Here is a 23,127-nt window from a genome sequence, read left to right as displayed (position 1 = left end):
AGTGTTTTTCCAATTCAGTCTTGAAACCCCTACAAGACAGAGATTCCACAATCTCTGGACAACCTGCCCCAGTGCTTAATTATCTGCCATGAAATCTTTTTTTCCTTATATCCAGTTGAAGTCACCCTTCAGTTTATGGCAATTGTGTCTTGTTTTCCCACTGTTTATTTCTCTAAAAAGCCTAGTTCTACCTTCTTTGTAACTTCCTTGTAGGTATGGGAAGGTTGCTGTTAAGTCCCCTGAAGCCATTTTTTCTCCAAGGTGAACAAGCCCTACTCTGCCAGCCTCTCCAGTCCACTGACCACCCTGGAGACCCTATTTCGAACTTGCTCTAATTCACCCATATTTTCCTTATACTAAAGAGTCAAAACTTGTCACCATATTCCAGATCTGATCAGATGAGTAATGAATAAATCAATTCTCTTGATCTGCACTCCTGTTGATACCCATGGCGCACTGCTTGACTTCTGTTTAGCTCTCTTAACACCAAGGCTCCTTTTCAGCACAGCTGATGCCCGGGCAGTTACTCCTCAGCTGCTGCTTATGCAGGGGGGCCAGGCCATTCCAGATGCAGGACTTTGTATCTCTCATTGTTGAATGTCATGAAGTTCATGCTGACCTAATCCTTTAGCTTGTCTAGGTCTAAATAGCTTTGAACATCTACCTTGTCCAAAGCGTATTGACTGCAATCTCCAGTTTGGAGTTGTCCACAAGCTTTTGATTTAGTTCAGTTTAGTTACTGGTTAAAGCCAAACTTTCTAAAAAGAAAATGTTTACCTTCAGAGTTAATCCAAAGATTTAATAAAAAAACAAACATAAAATAATTTTGGGAAAGTCATGAGAAAATGTCACGTTGTATGAGTATGGAAATAGGAACTGAACGTGAACTGTTGCATGTCTGCTCACACCCATCATAATAACCAGTTCTATTTTAGAAGAGAAGAAAAGCCTACTTGAAGAGGAAAAAAAAAGGAAGAACAGAATACATTTTATATGACTGTAGACAAATCTGGCCTCGGGAGTTGTTTTAATTCTCGTTTGTTCCATTCCCAAAACCATACCTCGGGTTTCATAATCCAGGTCACGCCTTAAAAGTATTTCCATTATATCTATCTTAGTGATAAATACATTTTATCAGAACTTCAAACGCTTAAAATCATTGAGGGAAGAGCTGTATTGTGTAATGTGATACTCTCTAACCCAATCACCTCAATGAGTAATACTACATTGCACTTGCATAGGACCTTTCATCTGGAAGTTGTAATGCTCTTTACAAACATTAATTAATTAACTTCAAACACCTGGGTGAGATAGGGAAGTATCCATACAATCTTTGGAACCAAAGTTGGAAAGACTTGTTAAGTCAGGCCATCAAATAATACTACCATAAAATTATAATCCAGCGGTTTTCAAACTCTTTTTTTTCTTTCCTTCCCTCTGTGCTGCTCCTGGGTCTCATAGGACATTTTCCCATTCCTTTTCTCCATTAGTTTGAGAACTCAAGTTGTAACTCCTCCCATCAGGTGCTAGCAGTACCCATTTTAACTGGCAAAAACTCCTCCCAGGCCACCCTGCTCTCTGGCAGAAGAGAAGGATGGGATAAATGCCACAGTTCTGGGAGAAGCTCAGCTCAGGCTTGTTCCACTGGCCCCTTATTCCACATAACTTCACCACCACCACAACAGCTGCTTCCCTGTCCTGTCCTAACCTTTGAGGGTGAGGTCCTTTTACCTAAATTGCATCTGCAGCTCACCAAACCCAGTCAAGAGCAGCCTGGGGCAGCCAAGAGGCACCACTCCCAAGACTTCCAGTGGGATCTTGTAAAATCCCTATCACACACTCCTCCCCCTCCTCTTTGCTTCCTTCTCCAGGTTGAGAAATACATTTTAGAAACTGCATTTTTGCAGAAGGGAAAACAGAAGCATTCAGAAATTAGGTTTCACCCAGGGAAATTGTGGATGAGTAGCAAATTAATTATATGCATCTGGCAAGAGCGTGATGCAGTTTTCTGTTCTATATGCTGTGCCGTGGTCTCTCTATAGGAAAACCACCGAGTAGTTAAACTTGTGCATTTTCCAGTGACAAGGATGTTTCTCCACAGAGACTTTTCTTATCAGCGTAATACTTCTTTGAAATGGAAACTCTTTATGCAAGCAGAACTTGATCTAGTAATTAAAAACTGTCATTCAAATTGGAAGTTTTTGATTAAGAGAATCATGGGAAGAGGTATGATTTATTTATGGGAAAATCTGTTGTGGTTACATTCTAAAGTAACTAATATTCACAGTAACAATACAATATACTTCACAACCAGACTTCAGTTGTTTTTTTTGTCAAGAGGAAATTACTTCCCCTGTCTTTCCGGTAAGTTTAGTTGTTCCCTTTTTTCTGACATTACAGTATGTTTACTGTGGTGGAACATCTGAGCCTCATAAATCTCACACCATGTTTCATGCACTGTTTGGTTTACACCTACTCTTGGTGGAGATCAGTCCACCATGAGTAGGTGTAAGCATTTTAAAAGGAAAGGAGAAACTCTGGAGGGAGATCCAGGCAGTTTGCAGAGTGAAAGGGGAGTCACCTACAGCTAGACAGAAAATGCTATAGAATAGACAAGGTCTGAGCATTTGCCTCTCTCTGGAGTTCTGGTATCTGACCCAGTGTTCCACATTAGTATCCATCTCTCCAGTTGGAGATGAGACAATGGTGTTAATAGACCCCTTCCTTAGCACAAGGATGATAGTGTTCTTCCAGGAAGTGCAGAAATCTGTGTTCTACATTGTCGTCTGGATACAATGCTCCCCGTTTCCAGGAAAGTGTCATACCCACCATCATGCACAGGGTGGTCAGGTTAAGGCCAGCCTCCACCTTTCCTTTTGAAGCACTGTGCTGCGATAAATGCAAGAGTCATGGAGCAAGAGGGAGAATAAGTATGAGAGAGTCTGAATCTGTAGCCCAGTGAGAAGCGGAGTTCTTGAAGGAGTAGGGGAGCCCCAGCTGCCCGACTGATACCTTCACATGAGCTTTTGCTGCAGTGGCCCAACTTCCGATGGACACGTGGAGAACGCAGGAACGTAGTGGTAGTCCACTTAGGTTAGTAATAGTGAGTTAAAGCCATAAATGCTGTGGTCTGTTGGCTCTTCTTTTGGTGGCTTTTCTCGCCTCTTACTTATATATTTCTTCTGGAAAATTGATGTGTTTTACAGCAAATCTTAGACATTCGTTTTAAGGAGGATTACGTAAGCCACAGGATACAGAAATATGCAATCCTATATGTCAAACAGTTCTTTGTGAAAACTACATGTTTTCATTAGTGTTGACTCTTATCTTCTAGGACTGTTTCTTTGGTGGAGAGCTACCAGCTGTCAGATACTGACCCTCAAGTGCATAAAATATCTAAGACAGGGCAGTTGGCAAGACTATAGATTTTCCTGGAGCATGGGGAGGTAACACATGAAATTTTCGGAAAAGTGGAAGTAATTAGGGCTGCATTCAGAGGTGGGTTTCAGTCTTGAAATTCTGAAGTAGGAGAACTGTAAGGGTGTAAAACAGTTGTTGCTTGTTTTTTTAATTCTGTACACAGCGCTGGAAGGGTTTTTGACTTTATATTAGCCCAGTGTCCTGAGTGTGGTGAAACACTACTGCAAATTATACTTGTACTCTCCAAGTCTATTCTGTTAAAAGAATAGGGAGCTTAATGGATTATAGCAGCTTTTGAGAGCTCCAAATTTTTGAAACTAGGAATCAGATCTCCAAAGACACTTAGGCACGTATTTCTTCATAGAAAACTTGAAGCACCTTTTGGATTTGAATTTAGTAATCCATGGTAAAGTTGCTGTATTCATATTTGTACACCTGCTGTCATTATTCAAATGGCACAATCACTAATAAAACTCCTTTTTTGTTTAAGCCTCTGTCTTGAAAATATGGACTCGGGAATATTAGACCTAAATTTATTAGTTTTTATTCAACTTAAGAAAAATCGCAGCTGTGCTGTGGGACCAGAGTCTCCTGTATAGAGAAAAGTGAGGATAAGAGTTGAAGGATAGCCACAGAAAAGGACCTGCTTGGAGAAGAAGACTGAAGTCAGTTGTGATAGTTGAGGTGCCCTGCAGGTAGGTAAAAGAATACTTGGTCTCAGGATACCTGAATATCAGCATCAGTATGTACGCAGTAAAAACATTACTTGGGTACGTGTGTTCTGTAAGGTTGTCGGGAAGCCTAGGTTTTGAGGATCCAAACAATCACATGTGAAAATTTAGGAATGATCCCAACACTTATGGGTAAGTGCTGATGAAATATTTGAGGGAAACTTTTTGGAGATTAAGCAGTTCCACCAGACACTTTGTGCGATTAATATCAACCTCCCTATTTGGCTCTTGGCTGGATTGGAGCCCATCTGGCCAGCTGATAGAGACCAAAGAGCCCTGTTAAGTTTCTCCTTTCATTTGGTAACTCAAGACTTGCAGAGTTTCTGGAGGAGCTAAGCATTTAAGTGATTTTTCAGAAATTATAGGTTTGGGTTTTAATATGAAGAAAGGCAATTTCCACCATTCTCAGATTTTCTGAAATTGGGTTGATGTTTAAGGAAACGATAAGGGAAAAAAAAACAGATCCTTCCATATTCTTTCTTGGAATTTAATAATGGAGTTCAACAAATGTCAGCATTGTTTTCAAAGCTTAGTAATTTATGCATCTTTAGTGTTAAGGGAACATAATGTTTTTTAGGCCACATTTTGCATAAAATACTGAGCTATGTGCCATGGTCATACATCAAAGCAAGTGTTGTCAGCTGAAATAAAGTGTCCTTGACAGTTGTAAACATCACACCTGGCAAAACTGTCTTTAAATTTAGTCAAAATCCCAATGAACTTGAAAAGATACTAGGATTGTTGATTCTCTTTGCCAGTTTTAAGCCACACCTCTCCAAAACAATGGCATCTTTGAGTTCTTAAAAGCTACTCCCAATTTCAAGAGGGCTGCCCAACAAGATTCTTCTTTTGCCTAAATAAAACAACTCGTTATTACAGCAGTACTTCAGCTGGGGGCATTCAAATGAAGAGCTGGATTTGAATTACTGCAGGAAGTAAAGCCAATGTTTTATGAACCTTGATCTCTCATTCACGTGTTTGTGTGTGAATGTTTTTCTGTCAGCATAAGGACAGGACAGTCAGATCATGTTTCTTTAAAGAGGATGGTATGGAATCCATACCGTACTAGAAATACTGACACATCTTACAGAATGATAGTTATAGCTCTCTCAGAAATTCTGTATTACTGTTTAAAAGCAAATTAGCGTGGAACATGCTGGTGGCTGATGCTTTGAGCAGAGAGTTTTTGGTAAGGTAAAGCTGTGCGCATGGCAGCTGAGCCACAAGTTCATTGTCATCAGAAACTGATAAAACTGAAAGACATGCCTAGTCATCTGTAACAATATTCCTTAACCTTTTGAAAAGAGTAGCTTGTCTAACTTCCTAAAACCCTCAAAAGCCTCAATAAAGAGTGGGATTTCTTAAGCTGAAGTGTATCTACTATCACTTCAGGACCACATTTGAGCCATTCTGCAGTCCTGATTGAGAAATGTGGCTTTACTGTGATGAAAACAGTCATTACTGATTGACCAAAGGGGAGTTTTGTCACTGTGTGTATAGTTGTTGATAAGAACTGGCATGAGGTCCCTTCATACTCTCTAAGGGAGAAGTTGACTTTGCAAAAGTATATCAGATGTTTTGAGGTGAGGAAGCTGAACATTACAAGAAGCATCTACAGTGACTGGTTAACAGACTTCTCCAACAAGATACAGAAGGACTTAATATCAAATGATTGTCGATAGAATAAGACTCATTACTACCTATGTAATTGATGGTTTTTTCCCCACAACATTCCAGCCACCTTAGAATGGCGTGCCATCAGATGGAGAAAAAGAAGGTAGACTTTTAAGCTTCTGGGAGAAAAGTAAAGATAACTCATACATGTTAAAATTTAACAGCCAGTATTGCATGCTCAATTTCCCCTAAGTTGTAACTCAGGAATAATTTCAGATTAAAGAAGTCCACTGTTTCTGATTACAGAACAAGACATCTGAAGTTGCTTTTTATGTGAGGTGGGGAAGGTGGACATGGGTGTATATGTCAAATCCCAATGACAGGTTTGGCATTGTTACAGCAAAGTTAAGCTCTGATGAGGTGAAATATTTGTAAAGTCTGAGAACAGTAATTCAGATTATAAGATGATAAAGCAGAGCATACGTGAGTGTTTGTACACATGTTGTATGAAATGTATGTTGTTTGATGCCAAACTTATCTGGAGTTACTGGTAGTTTATATAGGAGGAATGCTTAGATTAAACATGAAGATTAAAAAAACAGAACCCAAAAATCCTGAAATGCAGCCAAAAAAGCTCTACCACCAAAATTAAAATTAAAAAAAAAAGGAAGAAAAAAAGATACAAAGAAAAACTCCTTAAAAAGGAAAAAACCTTTAAAATGGTTCCTGTGTTATATTTGCAGCCTTCTCGATGTTTTTCAATGATTTTTCAGAGCAGCATGTACATGTTTTTGATCTGTTTTGACAAACCATGTTGAGATGGAAGAGACAGAACGTGCTTGCATCTGAACTTAATGCCAACTGGAGCACAGACTGTAGACTCTTTCCCACAAAGCTATGTATTGTCTTGGGTAAATATATTTCTTATAATATGATGTAACCAGAAGCATCTCCTGAACATTATCCTCTTCTCAAGACTTTATTGAAGATCATCTTGTTGTATGCTCTCTGAGGAAAACATTGTTCAAAGTCGTACTCCTAGTGGAGTTTTGAACTTTAATAATAATTTTGTTTGGTGATGTCTTCTCCAAGTCTAAATTAAATCAGATGTATTCCCTAGGAGATAATTTGCTTGAATTATTTTCCTTTTGAATAGGAAATAAAAACATTTATGATCAACTCTTAAATGTCCCGTTTTCCCTCTGGCTTTATGGTGAACATGAACGTGAATAGGAGCACTAGTCAGTCCTCAATAATAATTGAAATAAATTTCCATGCCCCCCTCCTCTGTTGCTGAACACTTCCAACCTTGGACTGTTTTTTTCTCAGAATGTTTTATAACTATTGTTCTCTTGGTTTGTCTGCTTTTGTTGCTGAAAGTTGGAAAATGCAGGATTTGGAACTTTCTTTTTTGTGTCTATGGATAACCATAACTACATGGTGTTTGTTACAGCGTCTTTAAAGGTCTGTGTTCTTTCTGTAGCTAATGACACTTCTTTACTTATATTAATTCATAAAGAAGATTTTAAATTCATTTGCAAAATTAATCTTTGCTTTTCTGAAGTCTTAAGCAACACAGCAATATAGATTAGTTGCCGGAATCATCAGGGAGAAAAGGGGGCTGTCCTGGTTCTGCTGCCTAGGGCTCTGCTGGAATCTGGACTATCTTGATGTAGTATCCTCATCATTATCTCATTTCTCTCTCTTCTTTTTGAAATGGATTTCTGATATCTTTTTCACCATTTTTTTGTTTTACTTTTTGTCTTCCCTCCAATACTTCTTTTGTCATAGTTAATACATGAAACTCTGAGGCTATGGGATGGAAATACTGCACGGTTTTTATTATTTTAGAGGTGGACCTAGGCAGAGCACAAGTAGATATCCTGGTAGGGTACAGATGAGGCAGAAACGGGCAACTATTTTATAGTTGCCAAATCTTAATCAGCATTTTTGTGGCATAATCAAATAGTCCTTCTGTGCTAGCTAGAGTTAGCATAAACAACACATTTACATGGCTAATACTGTTTTCATGCTTGCCTTTGCAGGTCAGTCAATTTCAAATACTGCTTTTCTGTTTCTCTGCCTCTTCCCTGCCATGTTTTTAATCCCACTTTCTGTATTATTCTGTGCCTCCATGTCAAACAAAGTGCTGTTCAAAACTATGTTGCTTTCTATCCAGCATGAAAATTTCACAATTGGGATGAGCAGTCCACTGCCCCAGACTATTCAACCAGGATGAAACATCAGATGGAGTGGGATTAGGTGGCATGAGAGAATTTTACTCCAGAAGAATATAGCATTTAAGCCTTTTGTGAACTTAAAATGTCTGAATAGTGCTGCTTAACTAAGGATAGCTGTTAGTAAAAAGCAGTTTTACCTTATACAAGTAGATGAGTGAATTCCATTGAATAAGAATTTGACTTTGCACTCTTTTGCATGATCACCAGTAGCCAATTTTGTAAATTTTGCACTGTTGGAATTACTCTTCTTGAGAACACTTGGAATTACTCTTAAGAACAGCCTGGTGAAGTCATAAGGATCTGACTACAAAGGCAGGAACAGTGCAGGTGAGGTAAAAGAGGCTGCCAGTGCAAGACGGTGGAGGATCTGGCCCTGGTTTACATATGGCTGCTTTGTGTTTATATAGCTTTTTTGTGTTTCTTTTATTTTACTCTGTGCTGTCAAAGTATTTCTCAGGCAATTAACTCCTACCAAATTATTATGAGGCTTTATTCGGTGCGTTTTAGAAAAGGTCAGACTAAGGAGCTGAAAAGTGGAATGATTTCTCCAAAATCTCCCTCCCTCAAAATCTCCATTAAGGTCTATAATGAAATCCTAGCCTGATTTAGAGTCCTCTGTGTCCCCTACGTAATCACGGTGCCTAACTGATTTCACCAGCTAGAAGATTTCTCTGACTTCTGTGCATCAAGTTCCACCGGTACAACTGCTTTGGAACGCATCTGAGTTCAATTCAGCCATAATGTGAAGTGATAAGCATTGTATGCAAATTGATCAGAAAAATATGTGGCTGGTAAACATCAGATTCCTCCTTTCCCGAATGATTAGCTGGCTTTTTGAAGTCCTAATGATTTTAATTTGGCTTGGAGTCAGTGACTAAGAGTATGCAAAGCCTTAGCCAAAGTACCTATTTATTTATTTAAATATATCAGCACGTATTTCTTCAAAGAAGGGAACCTTTCTCTTTGTCTAAGCTCTTTTTAATAAAAGTTTAGTATAACTACCAAGTACATCAGATTAAATTCTCTCCATTGTCTCATAGATGACAGCAGTTAGTAGAAACAGTGTATTTCCTGGATGAATAGGATTTATAGAGAACTCCTGGCTTGTAGGAATGATATTGTCTGTTCAATTTCATTCTTTTTTTTTAATTTAAGATTTTTTTAAAAAGTAATAAGCTTATTTTCTCTGTTTGTTCTGTCTGTTTTCATAATGCAAGTTTGATTTTATTCCCCAAGAAAAGGATATGAATAGATTAATGATTTGTTTAAATTGTGAATGTAATTCTTCTAGAGACACATTTTGCTCACTCTGTTCACCTTATGGACTTGGCTGTTTAAAACTTGTCAAGGAAGAATAGATCTTTCCTTTTTCCTTCCCAGGTTCTCTGCAGGAGAATAATTATCCACGTTTGTGGTTGTTTCAGATATTTGCAAAACTGATGTTAAAATTCAAATACCACAGTAACATAAGATTTAAAAAACCCTCTACTTTTCTATTGTAGTTCTTTACTTGTGAGGGACACGTTAAGTGAGATGCTTTTAGTTTTCTTCCTGAAGGAGTGGTTACATAATCTAGTGCTATACTGAAGAAACCTACATTTATTCATGTCACCAGAGATGTCCTCTGTAGAGGCTCCTCAGTTTAATTATTATGTTGAGCTTTATATAATAAATGAATGCATTGCATTTTTAAGGAAGCTGTCCTTAACTTTTATGTATTATGATATGCCACAGATGGTAATTAAAATGGTATCTGTAATTAATCCTTAAATATACAAATTAAACAGAATAGGTCTAAGTATACTGAAATATCAACATGTGTGCAGGTATATTTTGCAGGTGAAATACCGCATCTATTGTGTATTTAGTGACTATATATTGTGCTATGCAATACTGCTGATATTTTGAATCTTTTCCACAAGCAGATGCTTCAGCTCTACACCAAACAGTATTGGAAACTGCTTGCAAAGGCGAGCCCATAGTATTAGTTGGGCGATTTAAATAGCAAATAACTTCTTGTAGATTTCTATGCATACAGTTTATAAAATTAGGTGTAACTATGCTGTTGTTGTTGGCTGAGTTGTTCTGTTTTCTCTTCAAATGCCATGCACTTAATTGAACTGGAAGGAAAGGAGTTTGGTGTCTTTTCCCCTGGTTCTGGGTCTCTGGTGTCAAACAAGTCAGTGATCTCAACAGTGTGGAATTTTCACACCCATGTGAAAAGGAATTAGCTCAGTTGTCCTGCCTCACTGTCCATCCCGGCATTAATGGAGGTCCAGGCCACTTGGAGATCTGCCAAGCTCTTGACCATCAGGATGGCGGTTTTTTAGGAAGTTTCACAGGCAAAAATTGCACGTTTGGAAGTTCCTTCCGGGACATTGAATTTGTCTGCAAGCTTATTGGAGTTTCTTCCTTCCAACAGAAGTTTGCAAGTGGGTTTTGTTATTTTGGAAGTTGTCCTCACAATACCTTTTATTCATTTCTTTCCTGAAATCAAGAGCTTCAGTTTTTCAGATCTTTTTTTTTTTTTCTTACAAGTATGTACACCACAATTATGGCTGGGGTTGCAAGTCCTTGAAGTCCCTCTGTTGTGGCAATATCTTTTTCAACAGTATGCCATGCGTATTCAGTTTTCTATTTATATAAGAACAAAAATATTTTCTGAATTACGTTGTTTTCTCACATAAATTCTTTCCCTTTTTTTCTTCAACTCCACTGCTCCTACACATGGGCTAAAGTACTGAACTTGCAGACTGATACCCAGATCTCTTTCTTGAGTCAATACCATTATTTTATAAGCCAGTTCTAAGTATTTGAGTGCATTACATTTGTCAATATTGACTTTTCCCTGCTATTATGTTTCTCATTCTTTTAAGTTAGTTAGGTGTATCTGAATCTCCTCTGCTCTTTTTATGTCATTTGCAGGTGATCCTTTTTCTGATGACTAACACGTACATAGCTATAACATCTGCCAGAATGATGTGGTTCCCACCTTTTCCTACCTGTTCAGCTTTCCACAAACAAAAAATGCACTGTTGATTTATTATTTCTGTTTTCTGACCAGGTTCTTGAAATATTTTTGTCCCTTGTAATACAGATGTTAAGTTACACTCGATACTTTTCTGGAAATCCATATAAACCATTTCTCCTTTAGTTTCTTTTGGTGCATTAAAAATTGTATCTTATTTGTGAGGCAGAATTTACTTCTGCTAAAACTGTGGAGAACAAATTCTACCTGTGATCTGTGTGTCTTGTACTTGTGTTTTAATGATTTTTTTTTAACTAAATTGTTTCCTTATCTCAAAATATATATGCTAGTCTAAAAGTACCCTGAATGAATCTTGAAAGCTTTTTTTTAAAAAGTAAGTGCAATATTTGCTGCCATGCAGTCCTTAAATAGTATAAGAATATTTTCTTAGAGGTCTAGTCAGGCTATTGTTAAATTTGCTGATGTTTTTGACTGTATGTATCCTCTGTGGTTTACTGATGTAATACCTTTTTAATGTCTCTGTTGTTTTTCCCTTCTCCTTTCCTTCCTCCCTTCATTCCTTGGGTACCTGTGTCCCTGGGGCATCTCGTCTTTTTTTATGTAGAAAGAATAGGTTTGGGGTATCTTTCTAATATGTAGTTGGCAAAAAGTGATGCAAGAAATTGTTTATCTTTTCAGCAACACCCTCATTTTCTTTAATTACATCTTCACCTCCTCTAATCCAGAAGACCTACTTGTTCTTCTCTAACCATCTTGGTGGTTATTGCATGTTTTTTTACCCACAGCTGTTTACTTCAGAGCCCATTTTTAGACCTCTTTGTTTCTTTCTTACACAATGAATCTTATAATCTGCTTTGTTGGCTTCACAAACATTGAATTTCCATATTTTGCATATCTTTGCATTGGATTCCTATAGGTGGAATGGCTGTAGGGCACTCTAAAATTGTACAACAGGTCTACAAACTGAAAAAGTGCTATGGTAGTTTGAAGAGGACATATTTCATTTTCAGGATACAAAATCCGCTTTAGCTCTTAAAGTGCATACGTTTCCCCCATTACTTGTAGTTTCTAACATCTGGGTTTGAATTTCTTATGTTAATACATTGGTTTCTGCTGATCTAACAGGTTTTGGATGCAGGAAGACTGAAAGAATATGGTGAACCTTACATTTTGCTGCAAGAACAAGATGGCTTGTTTTACAAAATGGTGCAACAGGTGGGCAAGACTGAAGCAGCTTCTCTGATTGAAACAGCAAAACAGGTAATTTTAGAAGAAGGGATAATTAAGTTTGTCTCTACAGTTTGTTTATCTCAAATTAGCATGTTTGGTGTTGTATGAGTAAGCCTTCTACTAAAGAATCTGTCAGCTTTGCAAAGCAAAACCATCATTTTCAGTGCTTTTTTTAGTGGGGTATACGCAGACATCTCGATGATAAGTGTATTTATGTACCTTGAGTTGAAAGACTGTTTGGATTTCCTGCATCCTTCTGTCTGTACACAAAATGGTAAGTGTAAATAATATATGACCTACTCACCTGTGTGAGCATTGATCTTGGAAAAGCTTCCTGTAAAAACATGTTAGGGTTCCAGAGTCCAGCATTTATCTGTTTTTTCTATTTTTTTTCAAGAACCCATCAAATTTCAGTTTGAGGTTCAGTATCTGTGCATTATATTATCTCATCTCTGGAGATATGACCACATTCTTATTTTTGTACTTTCTTGTATTATGTTATTGTAGTCTTGCTCCGTTCCATACATAGGTTGAGCAGGGCTCTATTAAGAAATAGCCGTTGAATGTTTTGTTACCCCCTTATTCCCTACAAGGCTCTGTGCCTGATTTACTGCTCACTATTCAAATCTTACTCTGAGTACAGAATTATTAATGTAATGTTATTACTCATGTAAACATTCCTCTGGCAATCGAAGTGTTTAAGAAACATCAATGGATTAATTTTCATCGGGTGAGGCTGTATCATCTCCACTTTTGAGATGGAAAGCTGAAGTAGAGTTAAGATGATGAAAAATTTACCTGGTACTAAGGAACTCATTTTGACTAGCTTTTGGCTTGATTTTTTATTTTCTTATTAATGTACAACACAGGATATTCTGAGCAAGACTTTATTTCTTTCAATGCCAATGAAGTTTCAGGGCTGCTTCAGCTGAGATTGGCAGTGCTCAGTTTGGCAGCAACTTACTTCATCGTCATGTAACTTTACTTTCAGCATGCGAGTAAGACACTGATGCTAGGCATGTAGCGACCAAAGAGACCCCTTTCAAGACAAGAGGCAAGGGTCTTATCTCTAGCCTCTATACTTTCCTCTCCTCAACTTGCTGGATGTGTGGAACACAGCTAAGGGAACATAAACTCCAAGCTGTTTCTTGAGGAAGCAGGAGACCATTAGATGCGAAGCAACACATAAAGACAGGAAACAAAATGGCAGGTGCCGGGCTATTTCCTACTAAAATAGATGGAGTTCCAGCAGGTTGGGGAAAAAAATGAAAAATTATGCTGTCTTGGAGGCTGCCTGCTCATGTCTCAAGGGTATTTTACTGGACTTTTTGAAGATCGGGGAAGAAATTTCTGTGTCTGTTCATATTAGATTTTTTTAGAGCTACTGAAACTTATTTTTTTAAGAGTTTTGCAAGTGAAGCTTTGTAGCTAAAAGTGTGTACTATAAATTCATGTGTGTCACTAATTGCAGAACTGAGGAAAAGAGCTTTGTCCTTAACTAGACTATGTAATGAGTCCTGCTGTCTCAATTACGGCAGTGTAGCTTCATATATTTTATTACTACAAAGGAATGGGTTAGCCGCGGGGTTTTTTTATGGTATGTGTATAACAATCTGGAGATTATATAAGTAGTGTTGAAAAGCATAGCTTCAAATTCATATGACCACTGTAAAGTGAAGACCAGCTTCCTAAGGCTTGATCCTTGGAATGGCAAGAGATGAGGCTGTCCAGCTGTCGTCTGTAGAGATTTAGCCATGTCATGCTGTCTCTTCTTCCTTCCCTGCATCCCTCCCCAATTTCACAATTGCATTCAAAGATAATTCAAAATATATAAAAAATAATTGCCTGATGTTACTTGCCCATATAGTCATCTGCAGTTACCACATCAATGTTATGTGATTTTGTACAGGAAGGGAAGAGGTCCAGGAACCAGTCTCTGCTGAAATGTGGTTTGATGAAAAAGTTTGCTAACTCCCAGGCTAGAAGGCAGATACAAGCTTTAGCAACTGCCAAGAATGCAAAGCATGGTGCTTATCCACACTCAGCCCAAAAAATATGGGAATCGAGAGACTATATTGCCAGTCAGCAGCTACCCAGAAGCACAGTGCATTTCTTTCTGTTTGAATGACTTGGACATTGGGGCTTTGTTATTGCTGTCCCTTGTGCTTCATACATACTTTCAGAGAAGTTGCTTAGTCAGAAAAGCTGATTCCGATGGCTTTTCTTTTTATACTAGGAAGTCTGTTACATGTATTGCTGTTGGTCTCATACATTCCTACTGTGGTTACTAAGAACTGTTTTCATGAAGAACAGCTTTTCTGTTGCTGGAAAACAGCATGCTGCACATAAAAAGAAATGTAATATGACATATATACATATTTTTCAAAAGGCATTACAGTGGGTCGCTAAGTAAAATGGTTTGGAATGTGGCCATGCTTTGGCAATGATTATTTGATTTATTGCATTTTGGACCTGATCCTTGAACAGAACAAACTTGTACCAAGAGTTTCTTTCAGTAAGTCGAGACTTCAAATTTATTTTCTGGTTCAGTATGGACTCTGCATATATCCTTTATGGTCATGTGAAGAGGGACTGCACATCTGAAATTGGAAAACTAGCTTGGGCATCTTTGAAGAAAACTAACTTAAAAAAAAAAATCCCATGGGCATCTTAGCTAAGCATTGCAAAATAGAGCAACAGAGTTGTGCCTGGCATTGTGAGACTGTTTTAATCTTTGCTTGGTTTACAAGAAACTATTAGGAGAAAATCCTATGGGAAAGTGAAAAGTAGTCATCAAATAGTTAAAAAAGGGGGGAAAAAGTGTTCGATTATTCAAATAAACAAAAGTTGGTGTGTTCTCCGTGCTCTTGACAGCATTGAGAGAGGCTTTTCCGCAGCGTCGGTGACATCAGGATAAGGCTGGTTTTCTGTCAATTAGTTTTTGAGTACTTTCAGGGGAAAATAAGGTTTAATTTATTTTAAAGCTATGACAGTTGTGTAAATATTAAAATACTAGGTGTTATCTCACCTCAGTGATTACTTTTAAAAAGGTTGCAATTCTGTTGGCAGTGGAAGGAACTTGTATACAGACTTGTGCATTAAATATCTCGAGGGATTGGGCTTGGGGAAGAATTGCAATGAGACAGTTGAAAAGCAGCTGCCATTTCGTTATGTCTCTAGTAATGTGCCAAGGTTTTCTATTAACTTCCCATTTAAAAAAAAAAAACACATTCAAAAGCTGCATTAAAAGTATGCCAAAGTTTTATGTTTTAAACCAGGACTGGGTTGGGAATATACAACTGGGGTTGCCATCTCTGCAGTGTGTGTGCAGGCAGATGCCTGATTAACTATCCTCTATTGCATCCAATCATGGCTGTTTACTGAGGAATGCCTCTTAACAGGACTTCCAATTCTTTTGTTGATTCAAATCAGACCTTAATATTCTTTGAAACTTGTAAAGATGCACGTATCCTGCATCAGTGTGCGTGCACAAAAGATGGCAGTGGTACTTACAGGAATGTTTTTATAGAATGACTGTTTCTTTTTTATCCTTATACATGTATTCATATATATGAAAAGGACATTATTGTCAAACAAACTGAACTTTGTTGACAGCGCTCTTAAATATAAATTGGACAAATGTTTCATAAGCCACAGTCAAAGCAGTCTGACTATGAGACCTAACTGGTGACACATGTCAGCTTCACCAAGATAGTGTATTTTCTGTTTTTAAAGACTCAAACAAAACTTTTCACATTCTTCTTTGAAAAAACTGCATTTGAAGTCCTTTTTCACTCAAACACATTTTTAGATAACAGCACACAAGTCTTGACATTATTTCATTTTGTTATGCGCATCTGTCAAGGAACAGAGATATGATACAGCTACTAAAAACTGATGATTGTGGAACAGTGAAACTTGACAGCATTTCATTTCTTTTATGTTCTGATTATACATTTATCAGGAAACCTGTATCTCTTCTAGTTGAGCTAGAAATTGGTAGAATTCAGGAACTCAAAGGCTTGGCAAAGAACTGTCCTATTATTTGGTATCATCTTACATTTTAGAGAAGTTGCTTGGTTGAGTCATTGTTAAAGCTTTTGCTTCTTCTTTCATTATTGTGGTTTGCTATCCAGAGATCACATTTCTATAGGCCCTATAACTGCTCTGCAGCACAAATTAAACGCTGGGATATTTCATACATATACCTTGAAGTTTCAATAGTTGTCAATCATAGTTTGTAAAATATAGGGATTACAACCTGATATTAACATCCAAATCCATTGTGTTCATTTTATGTGTGAAAATGAGAAAACCTTGTGCAGACGCAAGATTTCACAGGTTCTTTGTCATCCTGTTTTTAATTTATCTCCGTGTTTTGAGCTAGTAAAATGACTTTACTTATCAGTTTAATGTAAATTGATAAAATATATCTATTTATCTGAATTACCAGGATTTGAGTGGATCTACATGTTGCGTAGGATTTTTCTCACGCTTTGTTATAATGTAAGATCGTATAGTAATTTTACTAATTTTTCAGTTACACACAATTACTGAATGCCACTAACCTGAAGTTCCTGTTGGGATTCCTTAAGGACATGTATTTATCTCTGCTGTATTTATCTCTAGAAATTTTATTTGAAACTAAAAGGTATTTGATGTATAATTACTCACAGAATCTGGTATTTTTCCTAGGTGTACTTCAGTAAGAATTACCCGGAAATAGTTCAGAATGGTCAACCTGCCACAGATTCTTCCTTGGATCCTTCCTCAGGATTATGCATAACTGAAACTGCACTGTGATTCCTAACAACCACAACTGTTTTCCATAGAATGCAAAGCTGAGATCATCTAAACTCAGTGACAGCGTTTGCAAGTGTCAACGGGAGAGGAAAGGGAGGGGGTGATTCTTTGCACTGGACATCCTTCCTATTTAATACTGAGAAGAAAAGTTTTACTGTCCCTCTTTCTTTAATTTCAGTGCAATATGTTTTCGTTTCCAACTAATTATGTTTGTACTGCTAGGGAAATTAGGCAGACTTAGTTTTTATTTGAAATTTATGTGGCAGAGATCTCTTTTATTTAAACAGGTGCAGGACACCTAACAGGTCTAGGGTGCATATTTGAGGCTTATTAAAAAAAATTGGAATGCGTCTTTTTTCTCATTTGGAAATATTTTGAGAGCAAGAAAAAACAACATTTTTTCAGTGTCACTTTAGCACGACAGCTATGTCTTAACAGCAGATTCAGTAGTGTACAATTTAGTTGCCTAACGCAGATGTCCTTCTACGTGTCAGAAGTAGTTATGCAGGTTGGCAGAAAAAAGAACAAGCCAAAAATACTTTTGATTTTTGCTAGCAAAAAATACTATATACTTTTTTTTTATAAAGAATTCAAATAATGCTGTTCAAGTTGAATGTAAATATTAGTTTTATTTTGCTAAAATCCAAATGCTGAAAAATCAGTCTCAATCTTCTATACTTTAGAAGAAAATTGCCACATTTGCACTGAAGAAATATTTAAATAATTTAACATGCATTCCTCTTTTTATCCGGGTTATCAAAGAAAAAAAGGTATTAAAATAACTTGAGGAAATGTTTGAATGACATGTCATTATACCTAAATATGGTGTAGTACAAAGTTATCTTCAACACAACACATTGAAATGTATACATTATTTGCATTTATTGTGCCTTAATATTTGTGCCTTCAAGCCAAAGCTTTAACTGCAGGGTACACAACAAATTCATTAAATGTATGTTAAAAATATTTAACCTTAGTATATTTAAAGTTTTGCATCAGGGGTTCCGTTGAACTTGAGCTGTTTGAAGTTACCATCCTGCCGGAACAGGTAGGAAAGTACAACCTGAATGTTGTTGCTGATAGTAAGAGGAATGCAGTGAGAGAGAGAGGTTTGGCATTCGTAAGTTAAATCCTGATTCAGCAAAGCACTTTAACACAAGGGCACTATTCCCATGCTTAAAAAAAACCCATAAGCAAATGCTATGCTGCTTCAGATTTTTTCGTGTTTAGTGAGATACCTACTCTTTGAGGTCCAATAGAAAATAAATCTAAATAATCTTACTGCTTAAAGGGCACAGAAGAAACTGAAAGGCAACAGATCCCTTCAGGACATGGAAAATACTGTGCTTTTTTTAAAAAATAACACTGAAGATGTTTGCTGTTGCCTTTGTAAGATAAATGTTATTTAGCCAATATTCACCCAGTGGTCTAAAAGCAAGGCAAATGCAAATGTGTCTTATTTCAAGCAGTTCTACCAGCAAATAACTGGTTCAAATCCAAAGTACTCCCTCTTTCCCGAGAAGTTAAGTTGTGGCAAAGCCTATGCCTCAGCATGAGGGCTCATCTAGAAGGACTTCATCCTGTGCAGGAGTCAGCCCAGCGGTGAAAGGCACAATCCTTGTTCCCCTCTTGCAGCATCTTCCCTGCAATGAGGCTCAGAGGCTCACTGCCCTGCTGTGAAATCCTGGGAGGAGAGGGGAGGACTTTTTACTACCTGCAGTGCTACCAGCCAGCTTCCCTTGGTGGGTTGGGGAGAAAAAACCAAACATCAGGTGTCTGCTTTTGCAGGTAACATCCTCTTCTATCGTTAGCAGGAAGTTAAAAAGTGAAATGTTCTTCTCCCTAGCTTTCTTTTGGCAGATTCTGACACTTCTGTGGTGAGTGGCACCTTACGTTATAACATATCCCGCTGATATCAGTGGAACTGAACTTCATGCAGTGATGCACAGCATGACGCTTGTTCTACAGCTGATGCTAAATAGCAGATGGTCACAGACAGCTGCCTGTCCCCAAAGCCACGTTGCACAGATTGGCTCAAGTAAGCAATGGTTGTGGCTAATCCTTCCTTCACCAGCTGCATCCACTTTTCTGTATCACTTGGCCCTTGGTCTTCTCCAGGCTCATGCACTCCAGACCTAGCACACAAATTATTATCTACTGTGTTGTGTTGTGGTTTCCTTTTCAATTCAAATAGTCTGAAATAAGACGAGGGCTTTTCTGCAGCTCTGTTTGTATTGCAGAGGTATATGAAGATGTAGAGAAGTGTTAAGAGTGCTTAAAGTCACGTGAGATAATGCTGAGGAACTGTGTAGCGTGAAAAAAGTTCAGCCTTGCATGATCTTGTCTGCAACTGCCTTTTTGGAAAGGATCCATGGTGCGAACCTTGTCCGAACTCCGCTCCAGCTTTGTCATGGATAGACCTGGCTGGAGTGGTCCAAAAACAGAGCTAGGTTGAGCTGACCAGTAAGGCAGTGTAGACACTTAATGGAGTCTGATGCTCGAGCTCATTTTTTATTGAGAAGTTTGGACATGTCCAGAGTCTAAATGTGCTTTAAAGTAGTGAATTCTTTTGATTTTTAAATAGTTAGGCCTTATAAGAGAGTAAATATGGTGTATAATACACTGAGACTTTTAAATACTCTTAAGAGAACAGTATGTTCTCCTGGCCATATACCTTGAGTTTATTTTTTTTTTTTATCAGAAGAGGCTATGCATGCATAAACCAAGGTTATAATTATGGTTTTAGTTCATTTCAGCTCTGAAATGAATCTACGGGAAGTTATATTTCAGAGCAGAGCTCCAAAACGCTGCCTGCTGCAAACTCAGTGGTATGAGACCCTGACAGATCTAGCTATCAGTCTGTAAGCTTGAATTAATTTGATCCTGTAGCTTTTTGAATGCGCACAAAAATGTTAGGTATCTCTGAAAATGCTGATTCTACTTCTTCACATGTTTTGGCAAGGTTTTACTAGCTGTGGGTTTCAAATATCAATAGAACACAATTTAAAAAAAAAAAAAATCACACTTGAAGCCCTTAAATTGTTAAGTAGAACAACTGGTAGCAAGTCATTCATGTCTGTCATTGGCATTACATCTATTTTTTTAGTTTAAAGTAACAAAAATATTTTAATCAGAAAATTGGTTTTAGGTTCTTTTATTGTTTATAGTTGTTTTGTTTAGGTGACTGTTGGTTAAGATTGACTGTCTTGTTTAGTTTCAGTTGAGTAAAAAAGTTCAGTGTACCTGAATGGCAAAACTCAGATCAGGGGTGAGAAAGGCCTTCCTTTGGTGAAAGCCTTGCTCTGTTAAATGGATAAATTATCTTTCCAGGAAGGTGTTTTATATTTCCTTTTAAATAAAAGTTCAAATAGTTGTACACTTCCACTTGGAATATTTTCATGCTTTATTTGGAAATAACAAAGCTGGTTACTGTGAGTTACATTCCTTATTCCTTCCTGGGATCTTGGAAAAAAGAACTCAAACTTCTGAGTTATTCAAGCCTTTAAAGTATTTCTTCACCATCAGGTGCCTTAAAGTATTCCAGAGTCTTATTTCTAATACACACAGTTTTATATAGTAGTGCTGAAAATCATCAGTTACAGAACTTTGTTTGTTTGGTGTGAAAGATTAGGAACAGCCTCTACTTCTGATCTCAAGAATTGTTCTTCAGACGTTCATTTTAGTATATCTTTACTCCACTGCTCCTCAAAAGGCCACTGGGAGAGTCAAACGCAACACATTTCTCAAGGACAGGTTATCTTGTGTTTTGTTTACTTTAAGGGCAAAATTCTCTTTAGTGAACTGAACCAGAGCTCATTTGTCAGATAGGCGTAGTCTTCTGCAATACCACTCATACTGCCCTTCAGAAGAGGGATGGTCTTCTGCCCACCATCACTAATGCTGGTTGCTCAAGTGATGCTGACAGGTTCTCTTAACCTTCCGGATATGTGTTTAAAAAAAGATGGCAAAAAAAAAGGGGACGAAAGAGCCAAATGGTATAGAGGCTTTCCTGAAAATGCTGCTTTTTATGTTAATCTGACCCTTTGAAATATCACACTTTAAAGTTTGCTTCTGTTTTGGGGGGGTGGGGGGGGTTAGGGCTAAGTTGAAATCGCTTGTTTCCTGTGATGGTGATGAGCATCTGACACTTTAGCAGAAGAACGTGGCTTTCTGTATACATTTTACATTGTTTAACAGCACACTGCCTTTTTCATCATTTTTAACTCTGTTTTAGTTTTGGGTTTTTGCATTCGTGTAAGAATTTGATTTTGGTATTGCTATGGATTGATTTCTTTTGTTGACGTTCATGTGACAACTCCTGTTGTACAATAAAAGATGTTTCTCAGAAGTGTGCAGAGGTCTGTCGTCATTGTGAATGTGTGGTTGAAGGCAGAAATGTCGAGCTGATTTATAAGTCAGGTTGTGCCTAGAATCTCCAAATGCCTCTTGGTGGCATCACCAACTCTAAGAGCTGAAACGTCTCCATTTGGAGGAATAACACAGAATAATATCTTCCAGTTTGGTTTTACAAGTTGGCTGCAGTTTGAGATCTCTCAGACCACATTATCAAGCTTTTTGCTTCAACGACAAGAGCTAAAAAGTAATCCAAATAGATTTTCAAAAATTTGTGATGGAAGAACTACTGCAGCTGCACAAGAGAGGATTGGTGTATGGACTCTGCCTGAAGCAGCCAGTGAGCTCAATGGACTGGACAGCTGAAAGTTGGAAGGTTAGTGGACACAAAAGCAAGGTTAGCAGCACAGCTCCAAAATCTGGTGTAATCTTTGAGTCCTGTACTTTTGTCTGGAGAGTTGGTTGCTTAATTTAACAACACACTCAAACTGCTTCAGTTTGTGTGAGATAAATTGTTCAATTGTCAATAATCTCCTAGTGCAGCAACTTCCAGGACTTGATGCAACATGAATTGTCATCTATCCTTTTATAACATGGTGCTGGAATATGTGTTAAAAAATCCTTATATTTCTACCAAAAGTCTACCCCACAGCTTTCTTCATTGCCTGTAAGTGAATTTGGCTTAGATTGTCGCAGCACAAGTCTCTTGTGGTTTGTGCAGTGTCCTCCTGGAGCATGAACTATCTGAATTTCTGTGCTCCCCTGTTAATACAACAATTCCCTGTTAGAAGTAGGCGAGGTAGATTTATTTGTTCACCTGAAAGAGAGCTGCTGATAAATAGCAAAGCCAAATATGTATTTTATGAAGCATGAATTTCACAAACTCAGCGTATAAAGCTGGTTCATGTATATGGAGCAGTACTAGTGTATCAAAATTTAGGGCCATATGCTGACCTCTGAAATTGGGTTTCTACTGCCCACACTTTGGTAGCACTTAACTTCCCAAACTGCCTGAAATAATAGCCTCATCCCTTTAGAAATACAAAATCCCCAGTGGATCTTGGCCACAGATCCTGCATAGGCTCAAATGTAAAATAACCTTGAGGAGAAACGAGGTGGTCCCACTACCATTTAGAAGACAGGGCATATCCTGCTCTAAGTTACTGGAGGCGCTCAGGGCAGGGTAGTTGGGATCGTACTTGCTTTCTTCAAATACAGAAGAGTTAAAAGCTGCACCAGAGCTCTTGTCCCTCTCCTGCATGCGATCCCTTGGTTTTTTAGAGCACGTATTTTGGAAATGGGAGATGGGGTTTGCAGGTTTTAGCCTGAGCTGCTTCTGTCTTTCTGTCTTCTGCACTACTGAAGCATAATATTCTGGATGTTTTTGATGGGAATATTCATCAGGAGTGGATTATGAGGGAGGTTGTTTTCTCCAGGACAAAGGAAGTCCCATGTTCAGGTCCCAGTTGTGGGGAATATTTATGCACTTTATGCAATGATTGTCAGTAGAAACACCAGAAGGAAGTGGGGATTCTACTCCAGGGCTCTCGTGTCATTGTAGCTGGGATCTCACTAGGCAGCAGGTTCTGTTTGCTTGTGTTCACTCCTGCTCTCTTGCCCCAGCTGCGCGGTGGTGGCCGAGACAGCAGCTCCTGCAGTGCAAAGGCCGCTGTTTGCAGGGTCTGTGCTTTTGCTGTTGGACACCTCTGCAAAAGCAAACACGCTTCTGCCTCCCCAAGGACGCTGC

At 38.0% G+C, this 23,127-nt stretch overlaps 1 protein-coding gene across 1 annotated transcript in view; it reads left to right on the top strand.

Annotated features, from left to right (window-relative positions):
- Window positions 1-21,380, top strand: part of ABCC4 (ATP binding cassette subfamily C member 4 (PEL blood group)) — a 152,464-nt gene extending 131,084 nt beyond the window's left edge. The window contains exons 30-31 of the mRNA XM_069879166.1: window positions 12,120-12,254; window positions 16,920-21,380. Of these exons, the coding sequence (XP_069735267.1) occupies window positions 12,120-12,254; window positions 16,920-17,027 (243 nt within the window). The 3' untranslated portion in view covers window positions 17,028-21,380. The remainder of the gene's footprint in view (window positions 1-12,119; window positions 12,255-16,919) is intronic.
- Window positions 21,381-23,127: the final 1,747 nt, after the last annotated feature.

The sequence above is a fragment of the Phaenicophaeus curvirostris genome, chromosome 1 (genome assembly GCF_032191515.1).
Source record: "Phaenicophaeus curvirostris isolate KB17595 chromosome 1, BPBGC_Pcur_1.0, whole genome shotgun sequence".
NCBI classification, from domain to species: Eukaryota; Metazoa; Chordata; class Aves; order Cuculiformes; family Cuculidae; genus Phaenicophaeus; species Phaenicophaeus curvirostris.
The sequence above is the reverse complement of the archived record's forward strand: the minus strand, read 5'-3'. Positions and strand labels throughout refer to the sequence as shown.